This window comes from Simochromis diagramma, unplaced genomic scaffold (genome assembly GCF_900408965.1).
Source record: "Simochromis diagramma unplaced genomic scaffold, fSimDia1.1 OVJJ01000107.1, whole genome shotgun sequence".
Taxonomy (NCBI): domain Eukaryota; kingdom Metazoa; phylum Chordata; class Actinopteri; order Cichliformes; family Cichlidae; genus Simochromis; species Simochromis diagramma.
Window position 1 is genome coordinate 2,721,543 of NW_024387209.1, and position 16,188 is coordinate 2,737,730.

General features: G+C 42.1%; 1 protein-coding gene across 1 annotated transcript in view; it reads right to left on the reverse strand.

The window, feature by feature from the left end:
* The window catches only part of LOC120746024, an 88,044-nt gene that overhangs the window by 55,058 nt on the left and 16,798 nt on the right, over positions 1–16,188 (reverse strand). The window contains exon 4 of the mRNA XM_040051243.1: positions 101–541. Within this exon, the coding sequence (XP_039907177.1) occupies positions 101–541 (441 nt within the window). The remainder of the gene's footprint in view (positions 1–100; positions 542–16,188) is intronic.

A 16,188-nucleotide genomic window follows, 5' to 3' on the forward strand; every position in this document is an offset into this window, starting at 1 on the left:
GGTCTAAAGTACACAGTTCAATGTAATAAAACAAATAAACAAAATAAAATAGGAAGTGATAAGATTACTTTTACTACTACTTACGTAGGTACTTAGTTACCTGAGCTGTGAGATATAAGGCAGACACTGAAGGAAACTCAGTACTTCACTCTCTTCATGTGAGCAGCCAGTCAGCTCCACTTGTTTCTTCTCTGGTTGGAGTTTCAGCACTTCCAGGAGGATGGAGGTCTTTCTCTCTGAGAGGTTTATGGACCAGACTGCAGGAGCTGACTGGAAAACTGACTGTAATGATGGAAGGACACTCAAGCCTGTTTTAATCTCATAGTCCTTAACATGAGAGTACAGATCCAGCAGGAAGTCACACTGAAATTCCTTCTCTTTCTCCTCAGCCATGTTTCTATCATTAACAGGGAAATTTTCATAGCTGCACACCAATGATAACAATTCCAGCATCGTCTCTCCTGTCTGCTGTTCTCTCTCTGCTGCTGCACAGATCAGATTTCCAAAGAACCTCACTGCTTCAGACCCCTGAGGAGAAACACTGGAAAGATAACATGGAATTATTTGGTTACAAATTCAGACTCAGCTACACAAATACAACCACACACCTCTGATGAATTTAATCTTATCATTGTCTGTCCTATATATTTAAAATACATACAAATACATCTTCTATTGGAGTCGTATATGCTCATTGTGACTAATGGCTTGTCAACTACAAATTGTAAGTGTGGCTGGGTGTGGTCTGTGGCTCAGCGCGAGTGGTGGTGCAGCGGGTTTAGGAGCAGTGGCAGGGGATGCCGGCTGACACTGTTGATAACAGTCATCTAATTATGGCTCCCCTATTTCACTAGAGTGCTAGGGCCTGGCAAGAGCGAGGATGCTGAGAGCTAAACTAGAGCTGAATGACAGAGCAGGCTAGCAGAAACAAAGTAGATGTGAATATAGCAGTCTGAAAAGTGTCACTGTAAATAAAACAATTGCACCTAATCACAAACCTGTGAGTCCCTTTGTGTATGTCCTACTGGGTCCCCTAGTAACTACAAACAAATATAGTTAGCCAATGAACAAGTGGTGTTCTTGCTTTAACAGTCAGATCCACCGAACTTTCATCATCACTGACTGGCAAAAGATGTGCACTCAAAGCTTCATAATGAAACTTCACTAGCGAGTGAATGACAGCACACTGGAGACATCCATCTTTTTTCTATCTTTGTGCCTCACTACTTCCGTTGCTAAAGTCTCAGAATGTATTACATGAATCTCAGTTTAGCATTTACGGAGTAAGCAGAAAACTATTGAAAAAGGTCCAAGTATAATAAATGTTACTAATAATGTAAATATAAGACATAAGTAGTATTTCTCAATTCATAGAAGTAAATAGACTGTATGTGGCATGGAGAAGAAACTAAAACTATACAGGATTAAATACTCTTGTATTCCTTTCATTTTCTGAGTGGTGTATCAGTAGTAAGTAGGGATGGGTACCAGTATCCGGTGCCATGATGGCACCGGTTCTGACATAAACGGTAGTAACCAGACCGAAAAGCAGCGCACATTTCGGTGCTTTATTTTTCCTGAGATGTCATACACTTTGAATTCTAGCCAATCACTTTACCTTTCCGAGGATAGTAGGCAGGTCCAGGTACGTATGTTCTTTTAGAGCAGAGCTACAGATTAAAAATGCCCAAGGCGAAGCGGTCAAAAGTCTGGCTGTACTTCACAGCAAAAGATGCAAACTCAGCAGCCTGCAACAAGTGCTTTAAGCTGATACTGTGATACTGTCAAAGGAGGTAACACCTCAAATCCGATGAAACACCTGACGACGCATAGCGTTTTTTTTAAAAGCCGAAAAATGCGCCGTATTTGATAGCTTGCTGCGAGACCTCACACCAAGCGCATCTACTGCGGGTGTGGTGCCTGTTATGCAACATCCCCCAAAAACACGAAGAGGAGAGTCCTGGCCCCTAGCCCTGCCAGTGTAGCAGAAATTATGACGGATGATGACGGCAGCAGCAGCCGTTCTTCTCTGCGCGAGTAGCTTAATGTTGTTCGTGTATAATTTATGTTGAGTAGGCTAACCACGTTATTACATTAATGCATGTAAGGTGAACTAGCAAACACCGTAGTAGTTACATGCAGCTGTCTTCTTGTTTGATGGCAGATGCTCCCTTCACCCTGGCAAAAAAGGCTAAAATGACCAAAGAAAAAGTGGAAAACAGTTAAACATGAGAGATTTTTGGACAAAGTTTGTGTTTTTTTCCATTGATTAAGCACTGCTTCCAGCCAAGAGTGATACCATATATGCTCTATAGCTACAGAAAAGGCTAACATTGTTACCTTTTTACAAAAAAAACAGCTGAACATGAGAGGTTTTTGGACCAATTTTGTGTTCTCCATTCTTTAAGCACCGGTTTGAGCACCGTTTAAGCACCAGCACCGTTTCAAAAGTATCGGTTTGGCACCGGTATTGGATAAAACCTAAACGATACCCATCCCTAGTAGTAAGTAAGTAAATTAAACTTCTTTGACATTTACCTGGTCAGTTAAGTAGCAGAGGGGGTTGTTAATCAGTTTCGGCTGCTTTGCTGTTTGTGCAAATAACAACAGGTGCACTAGAGGGATGATAATGAGATAACCCACACAATAGGAATGGTTTTACAGGTGGAAACCACTGACCTTTTCCCCCCCTTCATCTTCTCTGAAAGTTTTTCCCTAGTTTTGCATTTGGCTAGGGTCAGTATCACCAGTAGCATGAGGCGATACCCGGTTGCACAGGTAGTCTAACTCCTCCATGATGGCACATCAGTACGTGCTATTGACACTGTTGTCAGGCATACATACAAACTACTGGGCACTATTTTGTGTTGCTGCAATAAAATTTCTGCTTGCCCCTCCCTTTCTTCCCTCTCCATCCTCAGCTGCCTCCCTCTTCCCGCTCCACCACACCCACACACACGCAGGGCTTAGGGTGCAGGTGTGTCACCAGGGTACAGGGGAAGCACTCCCCCTCTGTCCCCTTCTGGCCGCCTCTGCCTCAATTTTATTCCGCAACCTTGACAACCACATTACTCATATTCTCATAACACATACATATAGGGCCTTGGGGGTGGGCACGTTATACAGTGTCTAGAGGATGGTCTGTGTATTCAAACCCACCTCTGGTGCTGGTGCCCTGCCCTCAATTTTAAATGCATATAGACACTGAGGGTTTTCGGGAGGAGCCGTGCTGCTCTCTGGCATGAAGCACCATGCCCTCCTGTGTTTTAAATGCACTTTAGCTCCATACCTGCTTCATGCCCTGGGGGACAGGGTTATGGCTTCCCACACTCCCTAGCAGATCATTACATGGAGAAACCTTTTGAATAGAAGCATGCCGATCCACACAGGTGTGCACACAGGTGTACACACGGATGTTCACAGACACAAGCTACACCTTTCTTGGCTGCTACCTCAAAGCACATTGTGCGCTGTCGATCTTGCGTACTGCACAATAACATGTAATATTTAGTATCTATTGTTATCTACTGCTAGCTAGTTTATTGTGATTGTGTTGTATTTATTATGTTGCTCTTTTATGTTTATTTTCTCTTTTGTTTTTTCTTATCCCCATACAGGTGATCCAGGTGTTTTTTTGTTTGTTTGTCCCCCCTTTCTCACCGTCTCTTCTCCCCACTATTTTTCTTTCTCTCCCTCTCTTTCTTTCATTCTTTCTCCCTGTCCTATCCCCCAGTCATGTCTGTCCCGTCTGAAACAACCCAAAGTCAAATAAAATAAATACATAATTATAATAAAGGTCAATCAAATGGACCAATATGGCAAGGCCATGATGATCCAATTGGTAAAGTAAATCCGCTTGGCATCTTTCTTGGCCTTCAGACAACAATTCTGTTGGCTAAAGATCCAAACGGGACATGTAAAAACCCAAACCCAAAACCCCCTAAAAAACAACAACTGTATGCAAGTATAACTTATGCATGTTCTGAGGCCACTGGTATGGGTACTTTTACAAATTGGATGCAATAATGAAGAAGGGGGGCTACCTCCAAATTCTTCAGGTTTACTTACAATCAACAGCTAAGCGTTTGAAACTCTGAAAAATTGGATGTTCCAACAGGATAATAATTCCCAACAGACCAAAACTTGTTTTGGAATGGATAAAGCAGGCTAACATTAAGCTCCTAGAAAAGGCCTTTTCAAACCACAATTTTATATAGACAAACTGAGAATACTAATTCTACCTTTAAAAAATGTGCATGTAAAATGTAAAGTGATATTGGAATACAGCATCCTATCCAATGTTGGATGTTCTGTGTTAATCAATTCAAGTCAATTCAGTTGAGTGAATCACATTACATTTTTCAGTAATGCAGTAATGTGACACGTTATTGTACTAAATTCAGTAATTAGGTTACAGTCACAATTACTTGCGTTACAAAGGTACTTTAGTTATCTGTGAGTCAGATGGACAGGAAAAAAATATCAAAAACGTTATTTCTTCCTGCACAGTGGTGCTGCAATCAGCTGATTTCAGTTTGTTTGCATGAGGATGAAAATCGTGGCTCAACAGTGGAGTATTGCAGTACGGAACTTTTTCTGTAATTTTACACGTTTGTGTTCTACAATTTAAATCCAAAGATACGTAGCGACAGATTTTTTTCTTTGCCACAGCAGTGTTTTCAGAAAAAACAGTTCAATATGTGACTTATTTACACTGAAAGAAAGGGGAGTTTTACTGGTCTGGCTCACTTAAGATCAAAGTGGGCTGTACATAGCCCACTTTGATTTTAAGTGAGTCTGACACTCCTGGGCTAGGGATCTCGGTTGGTGTGTGGTACTGTAGCCTAAGGGTTATATTGTTAACTGGTAATTATGTTAAGTTTAAGGTCATTTTACGGAGTAACAACAAAGTAATGTAACGAGTAACAAATTACCCTAACCCTAAAAAATTGCTTTCTCCAACAACTAATTAAGCAATATGGTGCATTACTTTTAAGGTAGATAATGCATAATATATTACTTGAGTAATGACACCACACATAGAGCCTGTCACATATTACTTTAATCGCATTTCTACAGATACAACACTACATATGAACACCTAATCATGTAAATTAAACTATGTTTACCTGAGCTGTGAGATATAAGGCAGACACTGAAGGAAACTCCTCACTTCACTCTCTTCATGTGAGCAGCCTGTCAGCTTCACTTGTTTCTTCTCTGGTTGGAGTTTCAGCACTTCCAGGAGGATGGAGGTCTTTCTCTCTGAGAGGTTTATGGACCAGACTGCAGGAGCTGACTGGAAAACTGACTGTAATGATGGAAGGACACTCAAGCCTGTTTTAGTCTCATAGCTCTTCAGATAGGAGAACAGATCCAGCAGGAAATCACACCATTTCAAGTTAATAGGAAATCCTCTGTATGTGCATACTGATGATAACAGCTCCAGTATCTTCTCTCCTGTCAGCTGTTCTCTCTCTGCTGCTGCACAGAACAGATTCCCATAGAATCTGGTTTCCTCATCTGACTTCAGAATACCAATGCTGGAATAATAAGAAGGAAATATTTAGTGATGATTTGATCTCACCAGCATCAACATAATCACACACTACTGTTGACTAGATGACTTGCTATACTTGTCCTGCATGTATCACTTCAATTGAATTTTATTTATATTGCACACAATCATAACAGTTGCCTCAATGCATCATAGGAATCCCTCAGCAGCCTATGCAAATTGTAGTATAACTAAGAAAGGATTCAAGGTCACCTGATGCAGCCCTAACTATATCCTTTACCAAAAAGGAAAGTTTAAAGCCTAATCTTAAAAGTAGCGATGGTATCTGTCTCTTTATTTCAAACCAGAAGCAGGTTCTACAGAAGAGGGACCTGAAAACTGGAGGCTCTGCCTCCCATTCTACTTTTAAATACTCTAGGAACAACAAGTAAGCCTGCAGTAGAGTGAAGTGCACTAATAGTACTATAAGGTCATTAAGATAAGACTGAGTCTGATTATTTAAGACCTTGTATGTGAGGAGCAGGATTTTGAATTCAATTCTGGATTTAACAGGAAGCCAATGAAGGGAAGCCAAAACAGGAGAAATATGCTCTCTCTTTCTAGTCCCTGTCAGGACTCTTGCTGCAGCATTTTGGATTAGCTGAAGGCTTTTCACACAGTTTTTAGGACATCCTGATAATAATGAATTACAGTAGTCCAGCCTAGAAGTAATAAATGCATGAACTAGTTTTATAGTGTCGCTCTGAGACAGGATATTTCTAATTTTAGAGATATGTCATGTGGTCCTACATATTTTTTATGTGCATTGAAGGACATATTCTGGTCAAAATCAATCCAAGGTTCCTCACAGTGTTACTGGAGGGCAAGGTAATGCCATCTAGAGTATGAATCTGGTTAGATACGATATTTCTAAGATTTTCAGGGCCGAGTACAATAATCTCAGTTTTATCTTAATCTAGTCTTTAAGACATTCCTGCAGTTTCACTAATTGGTGTGTGTTATCTGGCTTCATGGACAGATAAAGTTGGGTGTCATCTGCATAGAAGTGAAAATGTATGCTATGCATTCTAATGATACTGCCTAAGGGAATAGTGCATAATGAAAAATGAAAATCCCTTTGAAAGCCATCTTCCATCAGAGCAGCTGAACATTGTTTTTAGACTGTTACTGACTCACAACACAAACACTAATCCTGTGTGTGAAATCACTGTGTACTGAACTATAACTGTCATTTTATTTGCAGTCTGAGTTTGGAGAGTAAAACATAAGATAAGACAAATGTTGATACATTTTAATTTATCTAAATTATCTATTGTAAATAAAATATGGGTTTATGAGATTTAAAGATCATTGGATTCTTCTTTTATTTACATTTTATAGTGGAAATGGGGTTGTATATGCCACAGCCATGGGTCTGTCACTCAGTGTTCTTCTTTTGTTTGTTTTTGTTTTCTGTTTTTTTCCCCTTCAAGTTTTTTTTTTTTTTTACCGTTATTACATGTCTTCAGTTTGTTTCATTTGATTTCTTAGCTTCAGAGGTCGAGTTTGTTAGTTATGTGAGCTCACATTCTCACTTCTATTAGTTTTTGCTGTCTAGTATCTGTTTATAAATGGTAAATGGCCTGCATTTGTATAGCGCTTTTCTAATCCCTAAGGACCCCAAAGCGCTTCACACTACATTCAGTCATTCACCCATTCACACACACATTCACACACAGGCGATGGCAAGCTACATTGTAGCCACAGCCACCCTGGGGCGCACCGACAGAGGCGAGGCTACCGGACACTGGCACCACCGGGCCCTCTGACCACCACCAGTAGGCAAACACGGGGTTAGTATCTTGCCCAAGGATATTTGGCATGCCGCCAGGAGGCAGCCTGGGATCGAACCACCGACCTTCAGATTAGTGGCTGACCTGCTCTGCCACCTGAGCTACAGCCACCATGGTTATAGTTTGGCAGTCTACTATTTCTTCTTTTAGTTTATATGTCATGGTCCTTGGATTTAGACTCAAGCCTTTTTTTCTTCGCCTTTTGGACTTTTGAATTCTTCTTTACAACTTAATGTCCTATTTGGTTCTCACTTTATTCTGTCTTTGTTGACAGTTGCCTAAGTATATTGAGTGTAAATTCTTTGTTTCAGGTAATCCTTATTTCACTTACTATTTTAACTTGCTACCTTTGATAGTCAGGTTTACTTTTATTTTTATTTTTTCTTTGTTGTGTCACACTGTTTGTCTGGCCATGTGTTTCCCCTTTTTGTGATTTTTGGATTTTTGGACTGACTACTGTTGCTGGCTAGACTACCTGCCTCACATTAATAAAGATTTCTTTTCCATTCCTTGATTCCATCTTCAAGTCTGCATTTTACATTACCTGCACATCAGGACAATACATTCAGAACTTTAATTAAAAAAAATACACCAGAATAGTTAGAAAATCTAAATCAAGTCATTTTCTGAAGATGAATTAAATGTCTGTATTCTACAGGGAGTGCAGAATTATTAGGCAAATGAGTATTTTGTCCACATCATCCTCTTCATGCATGTTGTCTTACTCCAAGCTGTATAGGCTCGAAAGCCTACTACCAATTAAGCATATTAGGTGATGTGCATCTCTGTAATGAGAAGGGGTGTGGTCTAATGACATCAACACCCTATATCAGGTGTGCATAATTATTAGGCAACGTCCTTTCCTTTGGCAAAATGGGTCAAAAGAAGGACTTGACAGGCTCAGAAAAGTCAAAAATAGTGAGATATCTTGCAGAGGGATGCAGCAGTCTCAAAATTGCAAAGCTTCTGAAGCGTGATCATCGAACAATCAAGCGTTTCATTCAAAATAGTCAACAGGGTCGCAAGAAGCGTGTGGAAAAACCAAGGCGCAAAATAACTGCCCATGAACTGAGAAAAGTCAAGCGTGCAGCTGCCAAGATGCCACTTGCCACCAGTTTGGCCATATTTCAGAGCTGCAACATCACTGGAGTGCCCAAAAGCACAAGGTGTGCAATACTCAGAGACATGGCCAAGGTAAGAAAGGCTGAAAGACGACCACCACTGAACAAGACACACAAGCTGAAACGTCAAGACTGGGCCAAGAAATATCTCAAGACTGATTCTTCTAAGGTTTTATGGACTGATGAAATGAGAGTGAGTCTTGATGGGCCAGATGGATGGGCCCGTGGCTGGATTGGTAAAGGGCAGAGAGCTCCAGTCCGACTCAGACGCCAGCAAGGTGGAGGTGGAGTACTGGTTTGGGCTGGTATCATCAAAGATGAGCTTGTGGGGCCTTTTCGGGTTGAGGATGGAGTCAAGCTCAACTCCCAGTCCTACTGCCAGTTTCTGGAAGACACCTTCTTCAAGCAGTGGTACAGGAAGAAGTCTGCATCCTTCAAGAAAAACATGATTTTCATGCAGGACAATGCTCCATCACACGCGTCCAAGTACTCCACAGTGTGGCTGGCAAGAAAGGGTATAAAAGAAGAAAAACTAATGACATGGCCACCTTGTTCACCTGATCTGAACCCCATTGAGAACCTGTGGTCCATCATCAAATGTGAGATTTACAAGGAGGGAAAACAGTACACCTCTCTGAACAGTGTCTGGGAGGCTGTGGTTGCTGCTGCACGCAATGTTGATGGTGAACAGATCAAAACACTGACAGAATCCATGGATGGCAGGCTTTTGAGTGTCCTTGCAAAGAAAGGTGGCTATATTGGTCGCTGATTTGTTTTTGTTTGTTTTTGAATGTCAGAAATGTATATTTGTGAATGTGGAGATGTTATATTGGTTTCACTGGTAAAAATAAATAATTGAAATGGGTATATATTTGTTTTTTGTTAAGTTGCCTAATAATTATGCACAGTAATATTCACCTGCACACAAAGATACCCCCCTAAAATAGCTAAAAATAAAAACAAACTAAAAACTACTTCAAAAAACAATCAGCTTTGATATTAATGTTTTTTGCGTTCATTGAGAACATGGTTGTTGTTCAATAATAAAATTATTCCTCAAAAATACAACTTGCCTAATGATTCTGCACTCCCTGTATTCATGTTGCTTTCTGTCTCCCTGAATATTTTGTAGTTGGCTCAGATTAAATGAAAGACAATGTTAACAAGCTCAGCAACAAGCACTTCATGTTTCTGTAATTGGTAGCTTGAAAGGAATTATGTCTCTCCATTTTTTGACACTAATTATATATATATATATATATATATATATATATATATATATATATATATATAAAAACACCCAGCACGCCCCTGCGGGTGGTTTATCCTTCAAGCTCGGGTCCTCTACCAGAGGCCTGGGAGCTTGAGGGTCCTGCGCAGTAGCTTAGCTGTTCCCAGGACTGCGCTCTTCTGGACAGAGATCTCCGATGTTATTCCCGGGATCTGCTGGAGCCACTCGCCTAGCTTGGGAGTCACCGCACCTAGTGCTCCGATTACCACGGGGACCACCGTTACCTTCACCCTCCACATCCTCTCGAGCTCTTCTCTGAGCCCTTGGTATTTCTCCAGCTTCTCGCGTTCCTTCTTCCTGATATTGCTGTCATTCGGAACCGCTACATTGATCACTACGACCGTCTTCTTCTGTTTGTCTACCACCACTATGTCCGGTTGGTTAGCCACCGCCATTTTGTCCGTCTGTATCTGGAAGTCCCACAGGATCTTAGCTCGGTCATTCTCCACCACCCTTGGGGGCATCTCCCATTTTGACCTCGGGACTTCCAGGTTATACTCGGCACAGATGTTCCTGTACACTATGCCAGCCACTTGGTTATGGCGTTCCATGTATGCCTTGCCTGCTAGCATCTTGCACCCTGCTGTTATGTGCTGGATTGTCTCTGGGGCATCTTTACACAGCCTGCACCTGGGGTCTTGCCTGGTGTGATAGACCCCAGCCTCTATGGATCTTGTACTCAGAGCTTGTTCTTGTGCTTCCATGATTAGTGCCTCTGTGCTGTCTTTCAGTCCAGCTTTGTCCAGCCACTGGTAGGATTTCTGGATATCAGCCACCTCCTCTATCGGCCGGTGGTACATACCGTGCAGGGCTCTGTCCTTCCATGATGGTTCCTCGTCTCCCTCCTCTTTCTTGGGTTTCTGCTGCCTGAGGTATTCACTGAGCACTTGTTCAGTTGGGGTTCTTGGATGTTCGTTGTCTCATCCTGGACTGTGGTGCTGACACTCACCAGTCCCCGGCCCCCTTCCTTCCGCTTAGCGTACAGCCTCAGGGTGCTGGACTTGGGGTGAAACCCTCCATGCATGGTAAGGAGCTTTCTTGTCTTTATGTCAGTGGCTTCTATCTCCTCCTTTGGCCAGCCTATTACCCCAGCAGGGTACCTGATCATGGGCAGGGCGTAGGTGTTGATGGCCCGGATCTTGTTCTTACCGTTCAGCTGACTCCTCAGGACTTGCCTGACCCTCTGCAGGTACTTGGTGGTTGCAGCCTTTCTAGCGGCCTCTTCATGGTTCCCATTTGCCTGCGGGATCCCCAGGTACTTGTAACTGTCCTCTATGTCTGCAATGTTGCCTTCTGGTAGTTCAATCCCCTCAGTTCTGACTACCTTCCCTCTCTTTGTTACCATCCGACTACACTTCTCCAGTCCGAACGACATTCCAATGTCATTGCTGTATAGCCTGGTAGTGTGGATCAGTGAATCGATGTCTCGTTCACTCTTGGCATACAGCTTGATGTCATCCATGTACAGGAGGTGGCTGACAACTGCTCCGTTCCGTAGTCGGTATCTGTAGCCAGTCTTGTTAATGATCTCACTGAGGGGGTTCAGGCCTATGCAGAACAGCAGTGGGGACAGAGCATCTCCTTGGTAGATCCCGCACTTGATGGTGACTTATTCTATGGGCTTGGAGTTGGCCTCTAGTGTTGTACGCCACATCTCCATTGAGTTCCTGATGAAGGTTCTTAGGGTCCTGTTGATCTTGTACAATTCTAGGCATTCCAGTATCCAGCTGTGGGGCATTGAGTCATAGGCCTTCTTGTAATCAATCCAGGCAGTGCACAGGTTGGTCAGTCTGGTCTTGCAGTCTCGGCTGACTGTTCTGTCTACCAGTAGCTGGTGTTTTGCGCCTCTGGTATTCTTGCCAATCCCTTTCTGTGCCCCATTCATGTATTGACCCATGTGCCTGTTCATCTTAGCCGATATGATGCCTGACAGGAGCTTCCATGTAGTACTGAGGCAGGTTATTGGTCGGTAGTTGGATGGGACCGGTCCCTTCTTGGGGTCCTTGGGGATCAGGACCGTTCGACCTTCAGTTAGCCATTCCGGGTGTCTCTCGTTAACTAGCATCTGGTTCATTTGTGCTTGTCGGGCCCTGGTGCTGTCCAACTCTTCATACTGGAGACCCTTTCTTGGATATCTGCCACTGTGATGGTTACTGGACCCTGTTCAGGGAGGTCGCTATGGTCTGCCCTCAGATCCACTAGCCACTGAGCATTGTCGTTATGGGTTACGTCCTTCTCCCATATGCTCTTCCAGTATTATATAAAAAACACCCAGCACGCCCCTGCGGGCGGTTTATCCTTCAAGCTCAGGTCCTCTACCAGAGGCCTGGGAGCTTGAGGGTCCTGCGCAGTATCTTAGCTGTTCCCAGGACTGCGCTCTTCTGGACAGAGATCTCCGATGTGGTTCCCGGGATCTGCTGGAGCCACTCGCCTAGCTTGGGAGTCACCGCACCTAGTGCTCCGATTACCACGGGGACCACCGTTACCATCACCCTCCACATCCTCTCGAGCTCTTCTCTGAGCCCTTGGTATTTCTCCAGCTTCTCGTGTTCCTTCTTCCTGATATTGCTGTCATTCGGAACCGCTACATCGATCACTACGGCCGTCTTCTTCTGTTTGTCTACCACCACTATGTCCGGTTGGTTAGCCACCACCATTTTGTCCGTCTGTATCTGGAAGTCCCACAGGATCTTAGCTCGGTCATTCTCCACCACCCTTGGGGGCATCTCCCATTTTGACCTCGGGACTTCCAGGTTATACTCGGCACAGATGTTCCTGTACACTATGCCACTTGGTTATGGCGTTCCATGTATATATATACGAATAAATTCTTTACAAATCCTACCATGTGGATTCATGGATTTTTTTTTCACATTCTGTCTCTCACAGTTGAAGTGTACCTCTGGTGCAAATTACTGACCTCTGTCATCATTTTAGGTGGGGGAACTTGCACAATCGGTGGCTGACTAAATACTTTTTTGCCCCACTGTAGTTAGTTCATAGTCTAGTCACAGTGTCATAGTTTATTCATATGTTTCTTTTTTAAGTCATAGTTTCACAGTCTAGTTTGTTTCTCGCTTTGATTTGTTTCACGTGTATCAGCCTGAAACAAAGGCTCGCCTTTTGTTTGAATTTATTCCGTCTCCTCGCCTGTGTCCACACCTGGGTTCCCCACACACACTCTACACGTTCTGCCCCCGCAGACTGTGACAAAGTGTCTTCAGTCCAGTTTTATATATACCTTAACTATGGTCTCCCTTTATTTTAAAGTGGAGATCTATGGCTGTTGAATTATTATTGTCTAATCTCAATCCTAATCAAGGCAAATTTGCAGTTCAAAATGTTATTATGCAAAAATATCATGAGTGATTTTCAGTTTAGTTTTGAAACTGGGAACAGTACCATTACTGCTGCCACAGCTGTGATAATTGATCTCAAAAGTGTCCTGATCAGAAAACAGCATTGTGCTGCCTAATTTGTGGACCTCTCTAAGGCTATTGATTCAGTGGATTATGAATTGCTGATGAGAAAAACGTGTTAATGCTGGTTTTGGTGTTGTTCAGAAATTATCTTGTAAATAAAACTCAGTGTGTCTATGGATAGGTGTCCCAGAGAGTTTAGCTTTGGGACTTTTTTTTATTCTTAATTTTTATGAATGAATGTAGAAAGGTTTATACTTATGATACTGTCATATACACACATGCTCCCTCTGTAGGATAATCAGTACAAGAACCCCAAGAACATTTCAGCCAACACCCAGGAAGATTTTATTTAGCCCATGAGCACCATCATTTCTTATGTCTGTGCATTGACTAATCTGCTCCATTTCTGCATTTGTCTTGCTTTGCTTTTTCCAATCCCCCATGCCTTTCTGTGTCAAATTTGAGTGTGTTGGGCTAATTCTTTATTTTGGTAGCTGCTTGTCTTCTGTGTCTTGTGCCTAATTTTGTCTAATTTTGACTTTCCTGGTTTTGTTGTCTTGATTGGTTTTTAGTTGTTTCTTGTTACCCACTACCCCTTTGTGCCCATTGTGTCTGTGTGTTTATGTATGTTGAGTTTCGGATTTCACATCGTCCTTTAAGTATTCAAAATATTCCTATAACTTATTCCAGCACAAATATTTTTGCATGTAGACTTAATCATGGAAAGCATAGTTCATTTACCTGAGCTGTGAGATATAAGGCAGACACTGCAGGAAACTCCTCACTTCACTCTCTTCATGTGAGCAGCCTGTCAGCTCCACTTGTTTCTTCTCGGGTTGGAGTTTCAGCACTTCCAGGAGGATGGAGGTCTTTCTCTCTGAGAGGTTTATGGACCAGACTGCAGGAGCTGACTGGAAAACTGACTGTAATGATTGAAGGACACTCAAGCCTGTTTTAGTCTCATAGTCCTTCACGTAGGTGTACAGATCCAGCAGGAAGTCACACTGATATTCCCCATTATCATCATCATTAGCTAAGGATCTGTCATTAAAAGGGAATGTATGATATCGGCACACTGATGATAAGAGCTCCAGTATCTTATCTCCTGGCTGCTTCTCTGTCTCTCCATCTTTCCACATAAACTTGGTTTGACTTGGGAGTAAAAATGAAGATGAGAAACTGGAAGGAAAGTTGAACAGTTTTCCATTATGTCAAAAGCAAACAGAGAGATTTACATTATCAAAGACACAACGCTACAACTGAATATTTAGTGGAGTAAAATCCTGGTTTATCTATGAGACATGTTAAAAAGCTGTAGAAGAGAAAATGACAAAATAGGCCTGTTACATTACTGGTTCTGAGAACTATAGTAATAAAATCTCCACCTTGGGCAGTATAAAAAACAGATGTAGCATCCAGCTGTATAAACTGAAGCGAATGAAGAAATGCCTTAAACCTGCATTCTTTCTAATGTTGAGAAGGGGGTGACTCCATTTTCCATCCAAATAGGAAATATAAGCAGTACTCTGTTAATTCCCTGCCCCCAAAATTTTAGCTAATATAGAATTAAGTACTCTGCATGGAGAAGAAAAAAAATTAATTACTAATCTACAGGTCAAACTGACAATTTTATTTTACCTTGAAAACAATGGCGTATGTAAGATGTAAAGGAACACTGAGTAAAGTGATATCAGAATTAATGTAACCTACTGAGATTAGTTTTGGCTAATTTTACATCACAAGACTACATATGAACAGTTAAAAATGTGACATAAAACACATTTACCTGAGATCTGAGACATAAGGCAGACACTGAAGGAAACTCATAACTTCACTCTCTTTACCCGGCCAGCCTGTCAACTTCAGATGTTTCTTCTCTGGTTGGAGTTTCAGCACTTCCAGGAGGATGGAGGTCTTTCTCTCTGAGAGGTTTATGGACCAGACTGCAGGAGCTGACTGGAAAACTGAGTGTAATGATGGAAGGACACTCAGGCATGTTTTAGTGTCATAAGCATACAGGTCCATCAAGAAATCACACCATTTCTCTTTAAGAGAGACTCCTCTATATGTGGACACTGATGATAACAGCTCCAGTATCTTCTCTCCTGTCTGCTGTTCTCTTTCTGCTGCTGCAAAGCACAGAGTCCCAAAGAACCTGATTTCTTCTGAAGGTTCTAATAACTGATAAATGACACTGAAATTAGAAGCACAAAGGTGATATTGGTGTTATAAAATGGAAATACCATTTTTGAATTGTATAATTTATATTATGAGAAAACAATCTGCATCTAGGTAGTCTTACAAAATATGAAGTTACACATAAGGAACCAGAAATATTTTCTTTAAAAGCTAGAAAAAAACAAGAGCATACCTGAGCTGTGAGATATAAGGCAGACATTGCAGGAAACTCCTCACTTCACTCTCTTCATGTGAGCAGTCTGTCAGCTCCACTTGTTTCTTCTCTGGTTGGAGTTTCAGCACTTCCAGGAGGATGGAGGTCTTTCTCTCTGAGAGGTTTATGGACCAGACTGCAGGAGCTGACTGGAAAACTGACTGTAATGATGGAAGGACACTCAAGCCTGTTTTAGTCTCCAAGTCCTTCACATGGGAGTACAGATCCAGCAGGAAATCACACCATTTCAAGTTAATAGGAAATCCTCTGTATGTGCACACTGATAATAACAGCTCCAGTATCTTCTCTCCTGTCTGTTGTTCTCTCTCTGCTGCTGCACAGAACAGATTTCCAAAGAACCTGGTTTCTTCTGAAGGTTCCGATAACTGAGAAATGATGCTGCAATCATAATCACAAAGATGACAATGTTGCTGCATAAACTATTGAATTGAATTCGTAAGAAAGAGTATTTACATTACAGTAGACTAGAGTAGAGAGTAGAAGAAAAGTGAGGCAGGTCCGGGGGGCAACAGTTTACCTGAGCTGTGAGATATAAGGCAGACATTTCAGGAAACTCCTCACTTCACTCTCTTCATGTGAGCAGCCTGTCAG